The sequence below is a fragment of the Macaca mulatta genome, chromosome 18, assembly GCF_049350105.2.
Source record: "Macaca mulatta isolate MMU2019108-1 chromosome 18, T2T-MMU8v2.0, whole genome shotgun sequence".
Taxonomy (NCBI): Eukaryota; Metazoa; Chordata; class Mammalia; order Primates; family Cercopithecidae; genus Macaca; species Macaca mulatta.
This window is the reverse complement of record NC_133423.1, coordinates 69,005,161-69,031,438: the sequence shown is the minus strand read 5'-3', so window position 1 is coordinate 69,031,438 and position 26,278 is coordinate 69,005,161. Positions and strand designations below refer to the sequence as shown.

At 45.8% G+C, this 26,278-nt stretch overlaps 1 protein-coding gene across 8 annotated transcripts in view; it reads right to left on the bottom strand.

Annotated features, from left to right (window-relative positions):
• Positions 1 to 26,278, bottom strand: part of TMEM241 (transmembrane protein 241) — a 157,519-nt gene that overhangs the window by 87,374 nt on the left and 43,867 nt on the right. For 7 of the 8 annotated variants that reach the window (XR_013408229.1, XR_013408228.1, XM_077975013.1 and 4 more), the window contains 6 exons: positions 17,968 to 18,045; positions 10,366 to 10,391; positions 6,477 to 6,528; positions 4,497 to 4,545; positions 3,279 to 3,324; positions 1,768 to 1,803 (listed from right to left, as the gene is read on the bottom strand). Coding sequence is in view for 6 of the 8 variants with exons in the window: in XM_077975013.1 (XP_077831139.1) it covers positions 1,768 to 1,803; positions 3,279 to 3,324; positions 4,497 to 4,545; positions 6,477 to 6,528; positions 10,366 to 10,391; positions 17,968 to 18,045 (287 nt within the window). In the remaining 2 variants the exon portion in view is untranslated. Of the gene's footprint in view, positions 1 to 1,767; positions 1,804 to 3,278; positions 3,325 to 4,496; positions 4,546 to 6,476; positions 6,529 to 9,552; positions 9,668 to 10,365; positions 10,392 to 17,967; positions 18,046 to 26,278 lie in introns of those variants that run through there. The other variant, XM_028837914.2, reaches the window with a different exon arrangement.

The following is a 26,278-nucleotide window of genomic DNA, read 5'->3' as shown; positions in this document are numbered from 1 at the left end:
CTCTCTAAGTCTTTGCCTCCATCTCACCTTTCTTTGGAAAACATATACCCTGTTCATACTCCATTATTTTATCTCCCTGAATCCCTTTTGGGTTATAACTTCAGGAGCAGAAGTGATCACTCTTATGGCAGGATAGGAGGGGCCTCTTACCATCCCAAAGCATCTCCCAGAGCTGGTCACGTACCCCAAATCCCATCATCAGAATCACCCCAAAGGGTAACTCAAATAAAATATTAGGGGGTACATATAAGAAATAATTAAGTGAAGGAATTGGTCCTTTAATCCTTGTTTGAATTTTGCAAATATAGTGTTAAGCCACTCCTAACTCCTACCAAAGCAGGCCATTCAGTACTTGAAAAAAAAATCCCTCCAATACTTAGATCACATGTTTTATCCTAACCTCTAACTCAATCGGTCGTCTGGATGGCATGAGTTTTGATAGAAGAGGCTGCAGAGGGTGGGGGACTGGGCCCCCCACAGTGGGCTTTGGCAGCGTGAAGGCACTGCAGAGGGGTGCTGGGGGATGGGAGGGGGTTCCAGAGAGGGCGATGGGAGGGTGCCAAGGATGAATGAGGCTCACATCAAAGGAACACTCCTCTTCATTCTCTTTTCATCCTTTCCCCTGTGTGGCATCCTACACTGCGACCTCCCTGGGGGCAAGAACCATAGTTTATTCATCCTTGGATCCCTAGCAGTGCCAGACATCATGTGGCAGGTACACAATACGTTTTCTGGACTGCAATTAATCACTCTAGGTGTACTGTGGTGGGACTATGTTTGAAGGAAAATGTAACTTGAAGCCCTGTATACTTTTTTTTTTTGAGACAGGATCTCTCCATCGCCCAGGCTGGAGTGCAGTGGTGCAATCATCACTCACTGTAACCTTGAACCCTGGGGCTCAAGTGATCCTCCTGCCTCAGCCTCCCAACACGGAAACCCCTTAGAGTTCTCAGATTATAAATTACGTGCACATTATAATGAAGAAATTATACTAATATAAAAAGGGTATATCATGCTGTTCTAGTAAAGCAGGCTCATTCTCTGCTTGGCTTGGGACAAGGATACAAACAGAAGTCCACATACCATATTTAAAAGTTACAAATCAAGCCTCAGACTTCATCCTACCTTAACAAATACACCTTCAAAATAACCTGAAAGTCTAGTTTAAAATGTAGAATTCTTGGGCTCCCTGGTGCTGCGTGTCAGAATGGAGCAGCCCAGGGCAGCCTCTGACTCCCGGTTGGCAATGCCTCCCTTTTCTTTCCACCCCAGGCTTCATCCTGCAGCCCAAGGGCCTCACACATGTGTGGACACCTGAGCCTGCAAGGTCACCTCCACCTCCACTCCTGCCCATTGACAGCCTCTCTTTGGACACCCCTTGGGCCTGAGAATGAGTTGGGAAGATGGACCCAAGGAGCCCTGGAGTTGAGCTCAGGGACACGGGTGGGGATTCAAGGACACAATCTAGAAGTGAGGGGGTGGGCTCTGGGATGAGAGAAACGTCCTTAGCCTCACAGATGCCACGCCCCAGAGGAGGGATGTGGCCCTCTGAAGTTTAGGGCCTGAGAGAGGCCCCTCTTGCCTGGTCTAAGGGCAAGACTACTATTTGGTCTCCTCAACTCTGGTTATCCTCACAAATTCTGTAACTTACCTTCCTGGCAGGCACACTGGCTCAGAACTCTTCAATCAAAATATTATTGGAAAATAAAAATCCATTAGCCCTAAAAGGATATGAACTGTTCTTTAAAAATGTAAATTATATTTTACCTGAATATATAGTTTAAGTATTGCTGGTCAATGTCACTAAGGAATGAGAGAGAAAAAAAGATAAATGAAATAGCAGAACTATTTTAAATACATAAAATAATCATTATCTTCTATTAATAAATTATATTTTAGTTACTACTTTTATAAATTACCCATAAATAGAGGGAAAAGTATTTAATATTCAAAACCAGTCGCTAGTTCATTTTAAATCACACACATTTTCACCTGTGGGCAACTGTTTCCCATGTATACATTTGTCACTTTCAAAGGAGTGTCAACTATCTCAGGCCACTGGACTGGCTTCTGCGGCTACCAGATTTAACAAGTAAAAATACAGGGCAATCAAATACATTTGAATTTCTGATTAAGAGTAATGTTTTAGTGTAAGTACTATCTGTTCCAAATATTACAAAAATTATTCGAGGCTTATCTGAAATTCAAATGCAACCAGGCATCCTGTATTTTATCTGGCAACTCTACTGGCTTCTTGCTACAAAAACATTTTATTAAAAGAACAAAAGGTGCTTCAGGGAGTGGAAGCCCCACATTCTTAGAGTGGATGACCTTCTCTCAGGAGTCATTCCCTTCGAACCTTTTCTCATTAGGCCTTCAGCAGGCCCCAAAACCCAGAGGCCAGCTGGCCGGTCTAGGGGAACTGGCCTTACAGCTCCAGGCCTGAAGTCTTGTCTTTTCTCATTTACATTCACCAAAGCTGCTCCATTGACTGCCTGCAACAAAGGCCTCATTTTGCCCAAGAATGAGCTAGGAAGTGGAGAGACTTCTGGGTCTAAAGTAAGTCAAATTAGGATGGAGCTCGGGAAACAAGAAAAAGTACTGTCCCTCTGTGATCAATGCAGCCGATTGGCACCCAAAGCAGCTGGCCACATACATTTCATTCACATGTCATCTGAGAGGTGACATGTGAATCCCCTGAAGGAAGGGGATTGAGACTTCCATGCCTCTTCACACACGGCTAAAGGCAGGCATGTTCCAGGTGTTGGCGGACACAGCCTGGAGTGGCCCAAACAGCAAGAAGAGGGACGGCTTCAAGGACTAAGTCCCCTGCCCTCACCACAATCCAGGCCTGCAGAGTCTCTGGCCGAATGGAAGAATCTCATGATACCACAAGTCTCAACCCTTTCCTTTAGGCCAACCACAACTCACCAAACATTAAGAGTTTGTCTTGGCCGGGCGCGGTGGCTCACACCTGTAATCCCAGCACTTTGGGAGGCCAAGGCAGGCGGATCACCTGAGGTCGAGAGTTTGAGACCAGCCTGACCAACATGGAGAAACCCCTCTCTACTAAAAATACAAAATTAGTGAAGCGTGGTGGCACATGCCTGTAATCCCAGCTACTCGGGAGGCTGAGGCAAGTGAATAGATTGAACCCAAGGGGCGGAGGGTGAGGTGAGCTGAGACCGCGCCATTGCACTCCAGATCGTGCCATTGCACTCCAACAAGAGCGAAATTCCATCACAAGGGAAAAAAAAGAAAAGAGTTTAAGAGTTTACCTTAATGCACTGGGTTTCTGGGACTTCCGCAGAATTTTATAAGCCCCTGAAAATGAAATAAAACATGTCACTGGTCATGGTATTCTTCTCAAGGAACTGCTGGCATGTCCAGGGAAACACAAAATCCACATGGATAAAGGCCCCCAAAGGCATGACTGCTGGTCCTTTTCCCTATGAGGGTCACACCCAGCTGACAGGAGAAGACCATCAACATTTGGAAGGTTTCAAGGATGCAAATTCAATAATCCTCTATGATAACGCAGTCAGTCCTTCCAGTGGTCCCCAGAGTACTGGGCATGGAAAGCATCATGATCAATGAAGGACACAATTAACAGGAAGGTGTTACTTCCTTGACATGATGCACATGAAAAAAGAAACACCCCTGGATTGCTGAACATTTCTGAGCTGTGTTAACAGTCAGGGCACTGCTTTTCCCCCAGGACTACAGACAAGCAACACTGAACATATGATTTGTAATAAAATCAGATGGTCCCTTTATTTGACCAATTTCAACTTTTTTGGTAAATTACCGGAAAAAAAAAAGTTTTTGACATGAACTTCTGAATATCTTCCCAACGTTTTTAGAGAAGACCAATCAGCGTTCCAAAAGTTGACTTGAGCAAGTGAAACCCCAAGTCATGGTGAGTTAGTTCATATTTGCCATGAAAAAAGAGGAAAGCATATTGGAAATGGACACATTTGAGGAAAAACCTCAAAATAGAAAACCAATCCAGAAAATGACCATTTAATTTTAACCTTCACACCTTGGATTTGATTTTCCTATTGTCCAGGGTCACCAAAAAGTGGGTATACAATAAACCTCAATTATTCAAGTAAGCCTCCCTCCCTCCCTCCTTCCTCCCTCTTTCTCTCCCTCCCTCTCTCTCTCTTTCTTTCCTTTTTTTTTTTTTGACAAGGTTTCACTCTTTTGCCCAGGCTGGAGTGTGGTGGTGTGATCATGACTCCTGCAGCCTCGACCTCCCTGGCCTCAGGTGATCCTCCCACCTCAGCCTCCTGAGCAGCTGGGACAACAGGCATGTGCCACCATGCCTGGCTAATTTTTGTATTTTTTGTAGAGACGGGGTTTCTCGAGGTTGCCCAGGTGGGTCTCTGATTCCTGGGCCCAAGGGATCTGCTTGCCTTGGCCTCCCAAAGTGCTGGGATTACAAGTATGAGCCACTGTGCCCAGCCTTACGTAAGTACTATTTTAAAACTTACCTACACAGAATAAGTGAATTACAGCCCAAAAATATCCATCTGGATCAAACTGAAACACAGAATCAAAAAAAGAAAAAATGGCTATAAGAGCAAGGCAAACGGAATCCAGTGCGGCCATCAGAAACCCTGTCATCAATGCGCAGTGCCAAGCAAGGGTCCCAAAATAGGACCCCTGGGGCCTTACGTCAGTTCCTTGGTTCCCTCTCATTCCTCACCCAGGTGCCTACAACATCTTCCTAACAGGACTCTGCCTCCAACACCCCATGCCCCTCACTGCCATCACAAAGTTCAAATCTAAACTCATGACACCCCAAGACCTCTGTGACAAGCCCCCATCAACCCCTCCGGTTGTATGTACAGCCTCCTACTGCCCCTGAATAAGGATAACTTGCATTTTCCCAAGCATGACTGCTTCCCCCTACAACTCAACCAAGGGGACCCTCTACTTCTTCCTTTATCATTCTCCACAGGATGTAGTATCATAGGACACGTCCTATTTATTTCTTCCTTATTTGTTTATGTGTTTCTGTCTCCTCCTGCCCTCCCCTCTCATAGATGTACATTCCAGGAGGGCAGGTGTTAGGACAGGGGTAGACACACAACAGGTGCTCAATGATGCTGGATCACAGGATACTCATGACACTCCACGACTGCCCTCGCCTGCTTTCTTCTCCTGGCTAACTCCTCCTCATTCTTCCAGATTTAGGTCCTGTAAGCAGAGTCTGGCTCTAGCATCAGAGAGATCTGCGATAAATTCTAAAATCCCCACTTATTTGTTAGCTGCTGACCTTTTGAGCCTCCTTATTCTATGCTATGAAATGGAGATAATAATGCTCCCACCCTTACAGAAATGTGGGGAGATTTTAAATAACATAAGGCACAGAAAGCATTGGCACAGAGCCTGGCACACAGCAGGCTACCTGTAATTGTGGCTACTCCTACTTCCTGAGGTCCCACGTCTTCTTAGGTGCTTCAGAGCCTCCTGTACCTCAGGGACAGAGCCCTGGCCTCCCTGTGTGATAATGATCTGTTTACTTGACTGTTTCCCTCCCCTCTGCTCCAAATAGGCTTGACTTCTGCCTGAGCAAAGATTAATTTTCCTCTTTGTGTCCCCAGAGCCTGGCTCAGTGCCTGACACTTGGTGGGGACCTAATAATCCTGGGGGAGAAAAGGAGGGAGAAAAAAAGAAAGAAAGGAAACCCAGAAACGAGAGGACTACTGGGGGCGGGGGTGGGTCCTCAGCACCTCATAAAGAAAACTCAACTTTAGCACAGGATAATAAAATAAAAATCATTTTGCAGGCCAGGCACAGTGGCTCATGCCTGTAATACCAGCACCTTGGCAGGCCGAGGCGGGCGAATCACTTGAGGTCAGGAGTTTGAGACCAGCCTGGCCAACATGGAGAAACCTCATCTGTACTAAAAATACAAAAAATTAGCTGGGCGTGGTGGTGGGCGCTTGTAGTCCCAGCTACTTGGGAGGCTGAGGCAGGAGAATCGCTTGAACCCGGGAGGTGGAGGTTGCAGTGAGCCGAGATCGTGCCACTCCACTCCAGCCTAGGCAACAGGGTGAGACTGTGTCTCAAAACAAAGCAAAAACAAAAACAAAAAATCACTTTGTAGGAGATGAGGCCCTTGGGAGGAGAGGAAATCAACTTTGCCTCCATGCCTGAGGCTGGGACAACCTGGGTGTTGGCTTGCAGGTTCACCAGGCATGTACAGAGGACAGACGGCAGGCACCACAGTGCCCAGGGACCAGAGCTCTGCAGGCCGCGATGCCTGCAGCCTTGGGGAGAAGGCAAAAGCCTGGGGAAATGGTATCGCCCAAGCCCAAAGCTACCCAGCCTGTAAGCTTTGGAATGCTTCTGCATAGGCCAAGTTATCCTGCTTCTAAAAGGAAGGACTAGGAAATTCTGGTCATACACCCAGGCTTCAGAGAATAAAAGACACTTTGAAGGCAAATGAGTTCACCTGGACCTACCTGGGAGTCATTGAAGGGAAGGCATCCTGCTGCGGCCAGGAGGAAGAAGGCACTGTGGAGAGGGAGATAAAACACTGCAGCTTCACCTTTCAACATCAAAGCTTTCCCCAAGAGTGTGGAGGTGAAAATGCATCCTCTGGAGTTTGGATGAGGCAAAGATCCTACGAGACCAGCTTGGTTCCTCTGTCCTTCCTCTGTGAACCTGACTACCTGTGTAGTTTTCAATTATGTGCTCTACTCGTGAACAGACCTTTCCTTCTCTGGACCTCAGCTAGCTGTTTCCCAGAGTCAGGCAGTTACAGGACATCTGCAAAACCACAGCTGGTTCACTCGAGGAAAATAGTGTGCCTGTGAAACATCTAATGAAACAAGTGTTTTTTCAACTGCAGATCCCAAAAATATACAAGTGAAAAACTGGAGAATCAGACCACAAATACGCCTGTTTCAAAAATGAAAACACTACAGAAATCGCATTAAAATCCTTTGTGCACCCCCACAACCAAATGATCAAACTTAATACCACCAATAACGAGGCAGATCCGCATTGTGTGCCTCTTGATATAAAGCTCGGAAGGACACCACATCACTTGGGTGGTATTCCTGCCAAATATGCAGAGCGTGGATTGAACCACGAGGAAACACTGAGACAAACCCAAATTTAGGGACAGTTCACAAAACAACAGGCCTCCCCTATTCAAAAATGCGAAGGCAATGAAAGACAATAAAAAGCTGAGGAACTGTTCCAGATTAAAGGGTACGAAAGAGACATGACATCTTTTTTTTCCTTTTTTTGACACGGAGTTTCATTCTTGTCGCCCAGGCTGGAGTGCAGTGGCGCAATCTCGGCTCACCACAACCTCCACCTCCCGGGTTCAAGCGATTCTCCTGCCTCAGCCTCCCGAGTAACTGTGATTACAGGCATGCACCACCTCACCAGGCTAATTTTGTATTTTTAGAGGCAGGGTTTCTCCATGTTGGTCAGGCTGGTCTCGAACTCCCGACCTCAGGTGATCCGCCTGACTCGGCCTCCTGAAGTGCTGGGATTACAGGCCTGAGCCAACACGCCCGGCTTAGACATGACATCTTTAGGGGAAAAAAGAATGTTATAAAAGATAATATTGTGCCAGGTGTGGTGGCTCACGCCTGTAATCCCAGCACTTCAGGAGGCCAAGGCGGGCAGATCACTTGAGTTCAGGAGTTTGAGCCCAGCCTGGTCAATACGGTAAAACCCCTTTTCTACTAAAAACACAAATTAGCCAGGTGTGGTGGCTCACGCCTGTAGTCCCAGCTACTCAGGAGGCTGAGGCAGGAGAATCACTTGAACCCGGGAGGCGGAGGTTTCAGTAAGCCAAGATGTGCCACTGCACTCTGGCCTGGGTGGCAGAGCAAGACTCCATCTCAAAAAAGAAAAGGAAATAATAATAATAGTAATAATATTGTGGCCAGATAAGTGGCAACATTTGAACATAGATTCAATATTAAATAATAGTATCATATCAGATGTTATTTTCTAAATTCAGTGACTGCACTTTAGTTATCTAAGGGATTGTCATTTTTAGGAAACACAGCTTGAAGTATTTACAAGTGGAGTCATGACCTCTACAACTTATTCTCAAATGATTCAGAAAACATAAGAGCAAGAATAATATCTACATTATCATATATGTATGCGATATTTATGTATGTTTATGCATGTGTACACATATATACATTGAGATAGCAAGAAAGCAAATGTAAAAAATGTTACCAATGGGTGAATCTAAGTGAAGAATACATGGGAGCTCCTTGTAATATTCTTGCAACTTTTCTGTAGGTTTAAACTTTCCCCCCATAAAATGTTTTATCAGACAAATTTCTTATACATACTGAAATATTTACAGATGAAATGCTAGGGTGCCTGGAATAAATACTGAGCAAGGCAGTGGGTGGGGCCAGAAGCTGAAAATGGCTGAAGCTGGGAACTGGGTACACAGGACTTCATTCATTATTCTGTTTACTTTGATATGTCTTTAGAAATTTCCACAGTAAAGCAATTTTTAAAAATTCTTGCACAAAAAGTAACACTGCCAAACACAGATATTTTCAGGAAGCTATCCTCACTCATTAGACAGTCAATTTGGAGCTGGTTCAGTAATCCCTGGTTTATGGCCTATTCCTTCTGAGTTTTATATGCCGAAAGCTCTTGCCTCTAGCTTTCCCCACTCTCTCCTCCTAAAAGAAGGCGCCAGAAAGCATAAAACCCAAATTATCACTTAGTCTCTTTCCTCTTTCCATTTTATAGAGGCAACATATATATAGTGCCCCTTAACATACTGACTATTCCATCAGGCAGCAAACAGCCAAGGATCAAAGGCGTGAACAAAAGCGCTGAATACAATGTTTTCACTTTCAGGGAACTTTGCCATATGCCATCTCCTACCAACATAGATTCTGTATTCTATATAGAGACTACATGTTTTTATATGTACACATAAACATATATATGTAACACACAACTTGGCAGGTGTAATCTTAGTACACTGAAAACAGTGGTGCTGATCAATTCTGATGGTGCTCACTGCTATAACCATGTGTAGTTGCCACTGTATCCAATGGACCAGCACTGACCGGCTGGGCCAGAGGCAGGAGGACTGGCAGAGGGGCCCACGGAGCTGGCGCCTCACAGCCTTGGGAAGGTCAGGACAACACGGAGCAGCCGAGGCTGAGGACACTTCTCTACCCTAGTCCGCCCTACTCCTATAGCCTTGCTGACTTTCAAGGCACCCCAACACACAAATGACCCAGAGAAGTATCCAAGGCAAACAGTGGGATAAGTGGAGGAGAGACTGTCAGGGGAGCTTCTTGGGCCTGCCCGGGAATAGATAGGTTTTGTGGTGGGAGGAGAGGAGAATACTGATGGGTTTGGTGTCTCCCTATAGTGAAAGGCGTCATAGAATAGAGGATGCTTCCCCATCCATGGGGAATGAGCAACAGAGATCCCCCCAAACAGACAACCTCTTGGGGCTGTGGAAGACGGGGGATGCCCAAGGGTGAGACACCTGCCTGCCTGCCCACCACACCTGGCCTCGAGCAGTACCTGATTACATCAGGTATCATGAGCTTTACTGCCTCTCTTTGACACCTGCTAATCTCCTTTTAAACAGGAGGACAGTCCTGAAGTTTGGTTTTGTCTTGTTCTTTCAAGGTGGAACCTGTAATAAAGAAATAAAAGGAGGGTGGGGGATTGGATGAAAGCCCAGAAATATCTGCAGCAGAAATCCTAAATCCATCTATCAAAGCACCTTTGTTGGTTTTCTGCCTCCAGGACTGAGCTGCTTGGCCTGCAGAGGAAGCGGGAAGCAGTCAGATGCAGGGCACCCAGGTTAGAATTCAAATGCTGCAGGCACCGAGGGCTGAATGAGAGGACAGCCCAGTTTACGCTCTAGCAGAGGAAACTGAGGCAAAGAGGACGAGGAAAGCTGCCCACAATCCCCCTGCTGTGGCCCAGGACTGCAGTTCTGATCTTACAGGCCGGCGCTTTTTCCACCACGGAAAATATTAAAGACCAAATAAACTGCAAACGTTACTTTTAAAGTTTTAAGTCATTTCCATGTTTTTCATTTTCATTCTCCATCAGTATCACACAACTGTTTAGTCAAGTTTTGGGCATCAATGAAATCTAGCACAGGTTGGTTCTGGTGTTTTCTCTTTTGGAATAAAATATTTCAGAAAGAAAAGAGAAACACAGGAAATTTTAGACTAAGACACAAATTAGGGATATATGAATGTTTATAATAAATTCTTCTGTCACCTCTTAGAGTATGAATCTTCAACAAACAGTTTATCATCCAAGTTACAATTAGGTTAAATCTTCTATTAGGGCTTTTTGTGGGGAGGGCAGTAAACTTACCTACAGATCTTCGCAGGAGATGTTTTCTGCATAAAAGTAAAGAAACATACAATTAGACTTTTAAAACTTTTAAAATTCCTCTTAAAAGGAAACATTTTGATTAAGAGGCAAATAAACTACGAGTAGGTTTATCAAGGGCTTAACAGCTTGCCGCACTTTAATATTTACCGAGGCTTTTTCTGCTTGGACCAAATGAAGGATGACTCAGAATTCCAGAGTTGAGTCACTTCAGCAAAGTACTTTCACCATTAGAATGATGTTTACTTGTGAAAGACAAAATGACGCTGGGGCTGTGTCTTTAAAACTCTTACACACTAAGAAGAGGAGCGAGAAAGAAATAGATGTAACCTGTATTTTAAAGAGCAATTAAGCTGTTTTTCTGTTTATCCATTTATCTATCTATCTATCTATCTATCTATCTATCTAATCTCACTCTGTTGCCCTGGCTGGAGTGCAATGATATGGTAACTACAGCCTTAAACTCCCGGGCTGAAGCAATCCTCCCACCTCAGCCTCCTGAGTAGCTAGGACTACAGGCATGAACCACCATGTACGGCTACTCTTTTTATTTTTATTTTTATTTTTAGATTTCTGTAGCAGCAGGATCTGACTATGTTGCTCAGAGGTATTGAATTCCTGGCCTCAAGTGATTTTCCTGCCTTAGCCTCCTAAAGCACGGGGATTACAGGCGTGAGCCACTGCACCCAACCTCAACTTCTATTTTAGTTCTGTCTCTTTAAGTATTCCATTCACTAATCCAGCTGACTCTGAGCAGTCCTATAAATTATCTGATGTGATATAAAAATTAAAAAACGGGCCGGGCGCGGTGGCTCAAGCCTGTAATCCCAGCACTTTGGGAGGCCGAGACGGGTGGATCACGAGGTCAGGAGATCGAGACCATCCTGGCTGACACGGTGAAACCCCGTCTCTACTAAAAAAATACAAAAAACTAGCCGGGCGAGGTGGCGGGCGCCTGTAGTCCCAGCTACTTGGGAGGCTGAGGCAGGAGAATGGCGTGAACCCGGGAGGCGGAGCTTGCAGTGAGCTGAGATCCGGCCACTGCACTCCAGCCTGGGTGGCAGAGCGAGACTCCGTCTAAAAAAAATAAATAAATAAATAAAAATTAAAAAACAGAAAAAAAGAGAAGGAGTATTAACATTACTCCACCCCAAGGGAGAAGGGAAAAAAAGGCAGACTGGGGGAATATAAACTTGGCATTTAAATGACCTGAAATGAAGAAATTCTGATTTGGACTCTACCATTATAACTCCTTTTGATGAGCCAGTTTAAGGAAATCAGACTTTTGTACTGAGAACGCATTTGCACATGTTAGCAGAGAGTAACACGTTAGGAGAGGGTAACACCGATTTTTCTATATTTGATAGAGGAAACAAACAGGTCCAATTCAACTTTTGATTAATTCTAAACATTTCAGAAGGATTATTCTGCTAGCTGGGAACACACTATAATTTTTGACACCAGTTCAGGCAGTGTGAAGTATAAACATATTGTTTAGAAGTGAAGCACTGACAAGAGAAACATGTGGCTTATTACAAAGGCTACCTTAAGTTTTCATGTGTGCTTAAATAATAAAGTTTCCCCTGTTTTAATGAACAGATTCTATTTTTGCAGCTTTAGACTCTAATCTTGGTCTTTGCCCAACCCTGCCTCTGCAGAGCCCAGGGCGTGAGGCCAGCCGTGCTGTACTGCCACCTGCTGGGAAGTTAGCCCTTAAGCACCGAAAGGAGGAGGGCAAAGGTGATCTGGCTCACACCTGCATAACTGTCCCCCATACGGTAAATGTGTTACTCAAAAATTCTTTTTTTTCTTTTTTTTTTTTTTTTTGAGACGGAGTCTTGCTCTGTTGCCCAGGATGCAGTGTAGTGGTGTGATCTTGGCTCACTGCAACCTCTGCCTCCTGGGTTCAAGTAATTCTCTTGCCTCAGCCTCCCAAGTAGCTGGGATTACAGGTGTGCGCCACCACGCCCAGCTAATTTTTGTAATTTTAGTAGAGATGGGGTTTCGCCATGTTGGCCAGACTGGTCTCCAACTCACGGCCTCCCAAAGTGTTGGGATCACGGGCGTGAGCCACCATGCCCAGTAGTTACTCAAAAATTGAGCTAACCGTAACCAAAACCTCAACAGCCTGGTGTAAGAGCAGAAATAGAGAGGAGGGACTGAAGGGATGCTCTTCCACTTCTGTAATAGCATGCTTACCCAGTAACTTCCAGGGCTAACGTTTCAGGCCAAAAGAAAAGGCCCCTTCCATGGAGGGGAGTAAAAGAGCATAGATCCTGGGATACAGAGAGTAAAAACAGGCAATATGTTCATTACTTAGCTCCATCTCCCAGGGCTCTGGATATGACTGAATTCATGGCAGCCATTTTCCTTTTCAGGATCCTCAGTCCAAAATAACCTAGCAACAAGTCCTACTGAGGTCTCAGGGTTCTGAACAGGTTAACTCCTCAAAAGCCATGCAGCCCAAGGGCCAGATGTGGTGGTTCATGCCTGTAATCCCAGCACTTTGGGAGGCTGAGGAGGGTGGATTGCCTGAGGTTAGGTGTTCAAGACCAGCCTGGATAACATGGCGAAACCCCGTCTCTACTAAAAACACCAAAAATTAGCAGGTGTGGTGGCACACGCCTGTAATCTCAGCTACTCGGGAGGCTGAGGCAGGAGATTTGCTTGAACCGGGAGGTGGAGATTGCAGTGAGCGGAGATCACACCACTACACTCCAGCCTGGGTGACAGGGCGAGGCTCTGTATCAAAAAAAAAAAAAAAAAGAAGTCATGCTGCCAAAATTAACAAAAAATAGCTGACATTCCTCTGGGTCAGCTAACTGAACTGTGAGGGCTACTCACATTGCCAGGTGCTGTTCTAAGGGCTCTACATGTACTGAATCCTTTAATCATGGGGTAAGTAACAGTCATCGGTTCTATGTTAAAGAGGAGGGCACTTGAGGCACTGAGGAATGAGGGAAGCTGCCCCCCCGCCCGCCTGCCAGTCCTGCGGTGTCACCTCTGCTGGCACCCTTCCCCACCACCTGACGCTCTCTCTGCCTGCCTGACAAGGAGAGTCCTTTCTCTTATCAAACTGGAAAGTCCCCTCCCACCCTGCCTGACTCGAATCTACCCCCTAGGGAAGCTTTCCTTGCTCCTCCCGTGCCGACTTACCGGAACTCACCCGCTGGCCCACCCATACCATGTGCCAGCCCAAGTGTACAGGCCAGCCCCTCCATTCAACTCTGGTTTAAGGCTAAGAAATGCGTCTCCTACATCTCTGCAGCTTTAGGCCTAGCGAAATGTTTGACATTTCATAGGTACTTGATAAATGCTGAACAAATGAATAAACAAACAGGAGTATTCTAATATTAAACTGTAATAAATAAGTCTGCAAGGTACATTAATTCCTCGAGCCACGTATTGCCTTAGAGTCAAACTCTGTGTGTGTGTGTGTGTGCACATGTGTGTGTGCATGAATACACAAAGATGTTGTTGTGGATGGTGAAAATGAACTCTACAGCTCCAGATAGTTTATTTTCATAATCTGGGAATGAAGTCACAAGGAGGTCAACTTTTACTCTCCAAAAATGATTCTAGTAAAATCCGCACATGGTAGACAAAATAGCCCTCATTGTAACATTTAACAGTCTGTGAGGTGGTGTGCAAGCGTGTTCCTTATGATAAGGGATTATTTCATCAAGGCCGTATCATCAGAAATATAAGTCTCATCAAGAACATATCACAGCAGCATCATGGAGCAGATTTTAACCCTAAACTGCTAAATACCACCTACAATTCTATAAATAGGGAACGGCCAACACATGCCTCAACCAATGTGGAATGATAGCCTTAATAGGGTTTCCTGACCAACTGTTAAATGGAAAAATAGGATGTGTCTTACCATACGTGTAAATACATCTATATATGTGCATAGGAAAAAAGTCTGAAAGAATAGAGTGGTTTCCTCAGGGAAGTAGAAACACAGTTGATTTTTGGGTTTTTAGAGTCAAGGTCTCACTGTTGCCCAGGCTGAGGTGCAGTGGCACAATCATGGCTCACTGCAGCCTCGAACTCCTGCATCTGATCCTCCTGCCTCAGCCTTCCAAAGCTTTTGGATTACAGGCATGAGCCACTGGGTGGCCTCCCTCTGTATTTTCTACAACATCTTAAATCTTCTTAGATTTACAAAGGAAAGAAAGGTTTGTTTTAATAACAACAACAACAAAAAGTTACCCACTCACTTTTTTCTAGTTTGCCCTGACAAGAAATGATGTTTTCTGTTAGTGATCATATGGAGTTGAAGATTCAAAATCTTACGGTGTTCATTCAGTGATTTCCAAGGACAGGGCCTCTCAGCCAGACATCTGCCCTCGTCTCTAGAGTGGAAGAGGTCCCCTGCTAGATGGAAGCATCCCTGAAGGACTTTCTAACCCTCACTCCTACAGTCACCCTCATCTACAGGGTCTGACCTGCCCACCAGGAAGCAAACCCTGTGGAGATGCCTTGATCTTGTCCCCAGACCAGGTAAATCTTCATTTCTAAATTTATAAGAAAGCATCCCAGCCAGGCGCAGTAGTTCATGCCTGTAATCCCAGCACTTTGGGAGGCCGAAGTGGGAGGATCACAAGATCAGGAATTCGAGACCAGCCTGGCTAACACAGTGAAACCCTGTCTCTACTAAAAATACACAAAATTAGCTGGACATGGTGGCAGGCGCCTGTAATCCCAGCTACTCGGGAGGCTGAGGCAGGAGAATCGCTTGAACCCGGGCGGCAGAGGTTGCCGTGAGCCGAGATCACGCCACTGCACTCTAGCCTGGGTGACAGTGTGAGACTCCGTCTCAGAAAAAAAAGAAGTATCCTTTTGGAGAATATGAAGCCTTTTTCGAATTTGGACAGGTCAGGTTCCCAGAGCTAGCCACTCTCAGGGAGGTTGTGCCCCTGAACTTCAGTGACCATTTAGTGACTCTTGAGCTCAGTCCCAGTTCTGGAGGCTGCGCCCAGAGCTCTGAGGAGAACCACCACGTGGTTCCTGCCATTGGAAGACTCAGGGGAGCAGGCCCGAGACAAGGGGAAAATCATGCCGTATCTCATTGACCCTAAGACACCACTGATTGTTAAACTTCCACTTATTTTATGTATTAGGGAGAAAGAAAAAAAAACTACACCATGACACATCATTGATTGTAAGAGCCTTCCCACTGTAGATATTTGACTAAAATGTGAAAGAAAAGCAGCGCATGTTAGAACTGACGGACTATGGAAACTGCACGATGGTGTTGTAAGTAAAACGTCAGAGGAAGGTGCCCATCCAGGGAACCCTCCAGCCGCACAGAGATCAGCCCAAGTGCCGAGAGGCCTCCACCTCCCAGCCTGGGCCGTGGGACTGCCAAATAGAAAACGACAACTGTCTCAGCCCAGGGCTGCTCACTCCAGGCCCTGCGCAAGCGCTCAGGGGATCAAGCTCTTTTTCCTCAGTCCCAGCCAGGCCGCCTGGAGAAGAAAATGAGGACTGAACTAGGGCGGCAGCAGCTATGAGGGTGGAGGAGGCACAGACTTGGTAATAGGCTGGATGTGGCCGGGAGGGGATACTGGGGACTCCAAGGGGCCTCCTAGGTTTCTGACTTGGGTGATGATGACCAGGATTGGGGCTACCAAGTGAGAAGCAGGTCTGGAGAAATAGATCAGTTTCATTTCAGATGTCCGGGGAGAACCAGGACAGCAAGTCCCAGGGCTCTGCAGGGGAGCTCAGCTCAGCAGGGAGGTCTGGGCTGGAGATGGAGACTTGGGGGTCCTCTATGAGCAGAAGGTGGTTGGCACAATGGGTGTGGATGAGATTTTCCAGAAAGTGTGTGGCATGAGGACAGAGGCTCCTAAGAAACAGCCTAGGGAGACCCGGAAGAAGCAGACAAAGGAAACGGAAAAGAAAGATGGATGAAGGAAAAGCCCAAGACACAGGAAGGGAACCAAGCAGGGAGGGCGCATGAAGGCCAAGGGGGCCCAGAGAGGCTGGAGGAGAAAGTAGGGGGAATGGTGGAAACAGACACGATGAGTCGCACAGACGAAGCCACCAGTGCCTTCAGCCAGGGCAGTCTCAGGGGAACAGTGGGGGCAGAAGCAGGAGCAGCAGCAGGTGACAGGGACAAGAGGGCATGGACAACACCAAGCCCGGCCCTGTCTGAGGCCTGTGGCATGGGAGGGGAGAGAAGGGATGAGGCAGAGTGGGAGGTGCACGGGCAAGGCAGCTTGAGATCTTCCTGTGGGAGGGTTGGTTTTGTAAACACACCCTTCCAGGACTGGGTGAAGTGAGTTTCTTCTGTCTCTCATTGTCACATGGGAAGGACAGCCCGTCCTCTCCTCGGTGGGCTGATAACACCAAGCATGTTTATGGGCTCAGGGAAATAAGCCAGCAGCGAGGGAGAGGCTCACAGTGTAGGAGACGGGAGAGATGATCGACAGAGCCACCTCCAAGGAGCGGCGGGATGATGGGGGGAGATCAGGTATGGCTACAGCCTCCTTTCCTGCACACCTGTAAGAAGCATGTAGCTTGAGGTGGCCAGCTGGCCTCTCTATAGTTTAAAAGTTCCAAAAATTGGGTGGGGTGTGATGTTTTACACCTGTAATCCCAATGTTTAGGAAGGTGAGGCAGGAGGATCCTTTGAGCCTGGGAGTTCAAGAATAGCCTGGACAACATAGCAAGACCCTATCTCTACAAATAAAAATTTTAAAGTAGCCAGGTGCAGTGGCTCGTGCCTGTAGTCCCAGCTGCTCAGGAGGCTGGGAGAGAAAGATCGCCTGAGCCCAGGAATTTGAGGATGCAGGGAGTTATTACTGCACCATTGTACTCCAGCCTGGGTGACAGAGCAAGACCCTGTCTCTAAAAATAAAAATAAATGAAAATGTTCCAAAAATTGGTATGAAACCAAATAGCAAATGCCAGAAAGAAAAAAAAAAAAAAAAAACCACAACAAAACGACTTCGAAAAGAAAGACCAAATTAAAACCACCTCTAATAACATTAGTAATCTTTGCTGATGTGCAGAGCACCCACTGCATGCAGGAAACGGCTGGAAGCAGTTACTTAACAATGATAGTTGCTGTGTTCTTCGAACAAGCCTTGAACAAGTTGGTGTCATTATTACCACCTTGCACAGATGGAGGCCTGGAAGGTGAAGGAGCTTGTTCTAGCTGATATGAGGTACAGCTGGTACTGGAGAGAAAAGCAAATTTCCCTGAGGTGGGCTAGTGTCCCGGCACCCTGTGTAAAACTCTGCTATGCCTTGTCCTGTGGTGCTAGATTGGCTGGGGGTGGGAATGCTTCTCCACCAGGCCAACAGCAAACTCCTCTTTGTCTCCCAAGGATCTGGGTCAGCCTGGCCTGGATCTGAGTTCAGTTCACATCACCAATATTCTCACATATGTCTAGTGAATTGCCGCAAAGTCAAAACTGTGTCCCATGATATCAGTGACCACTGTCAGGCAATCTTGCCTGGAGATTGGTGGCAGGAAAAGGCAGACACTAATTTGGGCCATAAAAAGAAGAGTGCTTCTTTGAAATTTAAAACAAGGAAGTAACACTAGCATTTTGCATGATCGTTTACCTCTTTCTGAAAACACTTCTGGTACCCACAGATGATAACTTCAGCTACATTACACAAAGTGAGAAACACAGGAATGGCCTGAAAGAAAACAGATAAAAAACATGAAAATATTTTCTTCGATCTCACAATCACATGGTTCTTGATTTTTTGCTTAAAAATAAAGGCTGTGGAAACTTTTGGCATCCACATATATAATCACTCCAGGAAAGACTTCGATGTGGATTAGCGCTCTTTGCTGCAGTATTTCTCTCGGTAGGTGGATGTAGAGGTTCCCCTCCTACGGGTATGCTCATCAACAAACATTTAAGTCTCCCGTGTGTCAGGCACTGTGTCCGGTGCAGGGAACACATCCCATGACAAGGTAAACATGCCCCCTCAGGCGAGAGCTCGGATGGGGCAAGAGTGCACCCCGCCCAGCACACGCAGAGCAATCTTTCTTGGAGGAAGTGAAGTGAAGGAATGAGAACTGAATGATGAACTGGCATGGGCCAAACAAAAAGCGAGGAGGTGGCAAAATGGCCCAGGCAGAGGAGCACACCAAGACCCAGAGGAGAGAGCGGATCCAGCTTCTCCGGGGAACGGGAAGAAGTGGGGCATAGGTGAAACATAATGAGGAAGGGAGAGTGAAGGACAGGAAGGGAGGGAGGTATTCACAGGCCACACTGGGAAACAGGATGGATCTGAGGGCCCCAGGAACCAGTGAAGAGTTTTAAAGCTGACCATGACACGATCTGCATGTTGAGAGGAACTCGGGCTGCAGGGTGGAAGACAGAAGGCAGAGAGGGTTGCAAAAGTCTAGGGGTACCATAGGTTGAAAAATGGCCCCCTAAGGCCAGGTGTGGTGGCCCACGCCTGTAATCCTAGCACTTTGGGAGGCTAAGGAGGGTGGATCATGAGGTCAGGAGATCGAGACCATCCTGGCTAACATGGTGAAAACCTGTCTCTACTAAAAATACAAAAAAAATTAGCCGGGCATGGTGGTGGGCACCTGTAGTCCCAGCTATTTGGGAGGCGGAGGCAGGAGAATGGTATGAACCCGGGAGGCAGAGCTTGCAGTGAGCCAAGATCGCACCACTGCACTGCAGCATGGGTGACAGAGCGAGATTCTGTCTCAAAAAAAAAAAAAAAGAAAAAAAAGAAAAATTGCCCCTTAAAAGACATCCACATCCCAATCTCTGGAACCTGTAAATGTTGTCTGACATGGCAACAAGGGGTCTTTGCAAATGTGAGTAAATTGAAGATCTTGAGACGGGAGGTTATCCTGGATTATTGGGTGGGCCCTAAATGCAATCACATGTATTCTTATAAGAAGAGGCAGGCAATCACACGTATCCTTGTAAGAAGAGGTAGGTTGACATGCACAGGGAAGGGGCAGTGTGACCGCAGAGGCAGAGACTGGTGTGATGCAGCCACAAGCTGGGCAATGCCGCGGCCACCGGAAGCTGAAAGAAGCAAGGAACAGATTCTCCCCTAGAGGCTCAGGACTGGGCGCAGCCCTGCCCACACCTTGATTACAGACTCTGGCCTCCAGAACTGTGAAGGATACATTTCTGTTGTTTTAAGTCACCCAAGTATGTGGTTATTTATTACAATAGCCACAGGAAACTAACACAAGGAAGGACAGGATGGTGACCTGAACTTGGTACTAGCAGCAAAGATGGAGGAAAGGGGCCATATCAAAGAAATATTTAGGAGACCAAACTGAATATCTGAATAACTGGATAAACTCCCACCAAAAACAAAAACAAAAAAAAAAAAGGGAGAAGAAAATATAAAAAATGTAACAGTGCATTATTAGGATACACTGATACCTACTGCACATTTCCCACTGCTGGGACATTTGTGAAGAGGGGCATTCTCTCCTAATGGATAGGTAACCTTGATGAGGTGAGGGGGGAGAAAGAGGAGGAGAGGAATTCTGTTGTCTTTGTTTTTCATTTTTGTTTTTTGTTTTTTTGAGACAGAGTCTCGCTCTGTCGCCTGGGCTGGAGTGCAGTGGTGTCAACTCGGCTCACTGCAGTCTCCACCTCCTGGGTTCAAGCGAGTCTCCTGCCTTAGACTCCCAAGCAGCCGGGATTACAGGCAACTGCAACCATGCCTGGTTAATTTTTGTATTTTTTTAGTAGAATTGGGGTTTCACCATGTTGGCCAGGCTGGTCTCGAACTCCTGGCTTCAAGTGATCCACCTGCCTCAGCCTCCAAAGCCCTGGGATTACAGGCGTGAGCCACTGCCCTGGCCTGTTGTCTTTATAGTTGACGATGATAATGATGCTTCCTGGAAGGCAGAAAATGAGAATAAGAGCACAGGTTTTGTCATCACTCTGGGCTCCAGCTCCACGGCCTGCTAGTGGGGCAAGGCGTGCATCCAAACTTTTGTCTCCTCCCCTGTAAAGCAGGGATAACAACATCCCATAGCCTGGAGCTGCCAAGAGGAACGACCCAAATACTACAGGTTAAGGACCTTGATGAGTGGCTCAGGAGCACTGCACAAAGGGTGTCAATAACATTAACTGGTGGCCCTGCCCTCAGCAGCCTGTGCAGAAGACCAACCTGGGTAAATTGCTCCAGTTTAGAGAACCTGCTTCAAAATTATGCTGCTCGCCTACTTTCAGATGAATGTATTCTTTATCTTTACAGAGGACATATTTTTACCTTGTTTTTAAAACTTCTATAGCTTTATATAGCTGTGCCATTTTAGTAATCTGTTCTAACTTGCACTGTTTCATTTCTGAGTTCTTGCCTTACATTTTTCTTACCTTTTTAAAAAAACATTTTCTATTTTTATCTTTCATTAAAGGTTCAACTCTTGTTTTTTTCTTTTAAAATAAAACTATTTCAGTTTCTAATTTTTCATGTATCTTTGTGTTTCTTTTTATTCCTCTTAAATTTTTAGATTTTAAGTTATTTTTTATGTTTGTTAAGATTATTAAAGAGATTACATATTTTAAAGTTGGCTTTCTCCATTAGGCCCATGTTTGGCAAACTTGGGGCCTGGCCTTCCAATTCTTGGCTTGAAAGGACAGCAAAAAAAAAAAAAATCTTGGACAGGTTAATCACATGACACATGGAAGCTAATATTAAAGTGGGGGCTGGATCTTACTGAATTAAGACCTTATCTAAATGTTTTTTGCCTCCTTGGCTATAAAATCAATAATGAGGTCAGATAATTCTAGACCCAAGTTGAGACTTCGACGAGGCTTACTTTTCTCCATTTCAGGACCTGGAAAAGGACCAATTTATACATGTAGAATTAATTTTAAAGTACACTAACAATAGCCACCAACAACGTATTAAACATAGTGCTAAGTATTTTACGTGTACTCTCTTATTTAAACCTCCTCCCAGCACCTCTCCTACTAGATGCTATTACCCTGATTTTATAAACAATGAAACTGGGGCTAAGAAAGACTGGCCACTTGCTCGAGTATTCACAGCTCGTTCAGCGGCAAAGCCATGACCCCAATCCAGGCCTGTCTAACCACAAAGCCCACACCTTCTAGCCTTGGTGTTATGACACACAAATTACGTCAAGCCACAGTGAAAACTCCCTGGACCTCCAACTGTCCAAAGTTCAATGTGACTGGTGTGTTCCAAATCCTGGCCGTTTGCTTACTGCAGTAATAAACCTGCTGATATGGTTTGGCCTTGTGTCCCCACCCAAATCTCATGTCAAATTGTAATTCCCGGCCGGGCGCGGTGGCTCAAGCCTGTAATCCCAGCACTTTGGGAGGCCGAGACGGGCGGATCACGAGGTCAGGAGATCGAGACCATCCTGGCTAACACGGTGAAACCCCATCTCTAATAAAAAATACAAAAAAAAACTAGCCGGGCGAGGTGGCGGGTGCCTGTAGTCCCAGCTACTCGGGAGGCTGAGGCAGGAGAATGGCGTGAACCCGGGAGGCGGAGCTTGCAGTGAGCCAAGATCTGGCCATTGCACTCCAGCCTGGGTGACACAGCAAGACTCCGTCTCAAAAAAAAAAAAAAAAATTGTAATTCCCAATTTTGGGAGAAAGAACAGGCGGGAGGTGATTAAATCACGGGGTGGATGTTCCCCTTGCTGTTCTTGTGATAGTGGTTCTCATAAGATCTGGTTGTTTAAAAGTAGGTGGCGCTTCCCCTGTCATTCTCGCTCTCTCCTGCTCCGCCATGGTAAGAGGTGCTTGCTTCCCCTTCACCCTCCACCTTCCATGACTGTAAGTTTCCTGAGACCCTCCAGCCATGCTTCCTATACAGCCTGCAGAACTGTGAGTTAATTAAACATCTTTTCTTCATAAATTACCCAGTCAGGTAGTTTGTTTTTTGAGAGGAGTCTTGCTCTGTCACCCAGGCCAGAGTGCAGTGGTGTCATCTTGGCTCACTGCGACCTCCACCTCCCGGGTTCAAGTGATTCTTCTGCCTCAACCTCCTGAGTAGCTGGGACTACAGGCCCTGCTATGACACCCAGCTGATTTTTGTATTTTTAGTAGAGACGAGGTTTCACCATGTTGGCCATGTTGGTCTCGAACTCCTGACCTCAAGTGATCTGCCAGCCTCAGCCTCCTAAAGTGCTGGGATTACAGGCACGGGTCACCATGCCTGGCCTGTCAGGTAGTTCTTTATAGCAGTGTGAGAATGGACTAATACAGCTGGTAAAACAAAATGGATGAACTCAGAGTAAACCTATACCTTTTTAAAAAGGCTTTCTTCTACTCCTGCTTAGCAAATTTTAAATCTGATTTTCTCTAGCCATTTTTTCTACTGAGAAGCTAACAGGTTTTAAAGACCATTATTCCACAATTGACCAGTTGCACTCTATCAGCCTGTGTAGGGCTCTATTAAAAACAATATTAAGACAGTTTGCACTTTTTTTTTTTTTTTTGAGACGGAGTCTCACTCTATTGCCCAGGCTAGAGTGCAGTGGCGTGATCTCGGCAACCTCTGCCTCCCAAGTTCAAGCAATTCTCCTGCCCCAATCTACCGAGTAGGTGGGATTACAGGCATGTGCCACCACGCCCAGCTAATTTTTGTATTCTTAGTAGAGATGAGGTTTCACCATGTTGGTCAGGCTGGTCTCCAACTCCTGACCTCAGGTAATCCACCTGCCTCGGCCTCCCAAAGTGCTGGGATTTACAGGTGTGAGTCACCACACCCGGCCAGTTTGCAACTTTAATTACCTATCTTTCCCTGGCCTCCAACTCTGTACAATTTCTAATGTGAACTATAACCCATTAGTTCAGGAGACCCCTAGTGACTGATTCTTTCAGAAAATCTGCCCTTTATTATCTTTAAGCAGTCAAGTTCAGCAGGACTTATTTTTGTTAAATCAAACAAAAATGCTAAGAAATGATAAAAGCGATAATAGTAGCTAAGATATCTTGAGTGCTTACTACGTGTCACTGTACCACTTTTATATATTTAAACTTCATAATAACCCTATGAGATAGATATTATTCACCTCCATTATACGGTCAAGAAAACTGAGGAATATGTTCTGGTTCTCTTTTTTTCTTTTTTTTTTTTTTTTTTTGAGACGGAGTCTTGCTCTGTCGCCCAGGCTGGAGTGCAGTGGCCGGATCTCAGCTCACTGCAAGCTCCGCCTCCCGGGTTCACGCCATTCTCCTGCCTCAGCCTCCCGAGTAGCTGGGACTACAGGCGCCCGCCACCTCGCCCGGCTAGTTTTTTGTATTTTTTAGTAGAGACGGGGTTTCACCGTGTTAGCCAGGATGGTCTCGATCTTCTGACCTCGTGATCCGCCCGTCTTGGCCTCCCAAAGTGCTGGGATTACAGGCTTGAGCCACCGCGCCCGGCCTGGTTCTTTTTTTTACCTGACTCTTCATGATTTGAAACCACTTTTGGATGATCTAGATATCTGCTAAAGAGAAACAGAAAACTAGGTGATGCTCTTCACCACTGTCAAGACTATAGGAATGGCCTCAACGTCAAAAGGTCCTACTCTCCTTCATCAGGGAAAATGGCACAACTTCAGGAACCACAAAGACCAAAGAAGCATTTTTGAAAAAATTCGGTAAAAATGTAATGGACCAAATTAAACTAGACTGCAGGAAAATGCATTAAATTACTTAGGGACACAATTTGCAACTACTTTATTCCCAGAATCCATTAGCTGAAAATTCAACATTTCATCCGTGCACTGTTGAAATTTTTCTCTGGCTATGAAGAGAAATTGGTAACTCTCACTTAGAAATATTTCATTATTCTCATACTTCCTAGAGTGGAATTTTGAAGGCGTGGTTATTTGTTCAGGTGTTGGAACTGACTTAGAACGGTTTCCTGTGGAAAGTCTGGACCCTGCTCACAGGCACGGCTTAGGTCACTCTGCAGAGGTGTGAGCGACTCCCCTATTCAAGCACAAGTTCTGAGTCAGCTTCTTAATTTTTGTAAACGAATGTCAATCCTATCTTTCTATCTGGGTGATTTTTACATATGGAGGTGTGTCCTTAACCTACAATACAGAATAACTGACCTCCAGGTCCTTGTCAAAGAAAGTAACTTTGAACTGTTGGCTGCCCAATTTTTATCAAAATCATGCATCCTCAGAAACAATGTTCCTAGACCAGGTGCGGTGGCTCATGCCTGTAATCCCAGCACTTTGAAAGGCTGAACTTGGTGGATCGCCTAAGGTCAGGAGTTTGAGACCAGCCTGGCCAACATGGTGAAACGCTGTCTCTACTAAAAATGCAAAAATTAGCCAGGCATGGTGGCAGGCACCTGTAATCCCAGCTACTCAAGAGGCTGACGCAGGAGAATCACTTGAACCTGGGAGGCAGAGGCTGTAGTGAGCCAAGATGGTGCCACTGCACTCTAGCCTGGGTGACAGAGCAAGACTCTGTCTCAAAAAAAAAAAAAAAAGAAAGAAAGAAAAGAAAGGAAATGAAAGAAAGAAAGAAAGAAAGAAAGAAAGAAAGAAAGAAAGAAAGAAAGAAAGAAAGAAAGAAAGAAAGAAAGAGAGAGAAAGAAAGTTCCTAGAGGATTGTCTAAGGCCCTGCACGGAGCGAAATTACCAGAGACCCATGGATTTTTACCCCAGAGAACTGCTCCTACTGAACAGTGCTGTATCATCATTCTGTCTCCATGGGCACTAAGAATTCTAGACACTGGTGACTGTTGTGAGTGTTATAAGGACGTTATTAGAGACCTGCTCACTGAGTCACCCAGCCTACCCTTTATGAGGACCCAGGAAAATTTCAATTAGTTGTAATGGTGTTTTGACTTTTTTTGCTGGAATGCAGTGGCATGATCATAGCTCACTGCAGACTCAAACTCCTGGGCTCAAGCGATCCTCCCACTTCAGCCTCCTGAGTAGCTAGGACTAGAGGCACATGCCACCAAGTGAGGCTACTTATTTTATTTTTTGTAAAGATGAGATCTGGCTATGTTGCTCAAGCTGGTCTCGAACTCCTGGGCTCAAGCAATCCTCCTGTCTCAGCCTCCTCAAGTCTGGGATTATAGGCATGGGCCACCGTGTCCAGACTTCTGTAACTTTTTTATTTGGCTGCAGAAAGCTCAGAGTTGAATTCAGACCCAGCTGTAATTATGTTGTGAGATATTACAGTATAAATTTCTAGGTGCTAAATCTCTCTGTGACATCATCTGTCTGTTACCTTTTACTTAGATTTCTTTCTTTTTTTTTTTTTTTTTTTTTTGAGACAGAGTTTTACTCTGTTGCCCAGGCTGGAGTTCTGTGGTGCGATCTTGGCTCACTGCAACCTCTGCTTCCTGGGTTCAAGCGATTCTCCTGCCTCACCCTCCCGAGTAGCTGGAACCACAGGCGTGTGCCACCATACCTGGCTAATTTTTGTATTTTTAGTAGAGACGGAGTTTTGCCACATTGGCCAGGCTGGTCTTGAACTCCCGACCTCAGGTGATCCGCCCGCCTTAGCCTCCCAAAGTGCTGGGATTACAGGCATGAGCCACCATGCCGGCCCTTTTACCTAGATTTCTTTTCTTTTCTTTTCCTTTTTGTTGAGATGGAGTTTCGCTCTTTAACCCAGGCTGGAGTGAAGTGGCACAGTCTCCGCTTACCGCAACCTCTGACCCCCGGGTTCAAACGATTCTCCTGCCTCAGCCCCCTGAGTAGCTGGGATTACAGGTGCCCGCCACCAAGCTAGACTAATTTTGTATTTTTAGTAGAGATGGGGTTTCACCATGTTGGCCAGGCTGGTCCCGAACTCTTGACCTCAGGTGATTCACCCACCTCGGTCTCCCAAAGTGCTAGGATTATAGGTGTGAGCCACCGCGCCCGGCCTTATCTAGATTTCTTACACAATTCTCTTCATAAGAGTGTTTATCTTTTTTTAACTGAAATTATTTT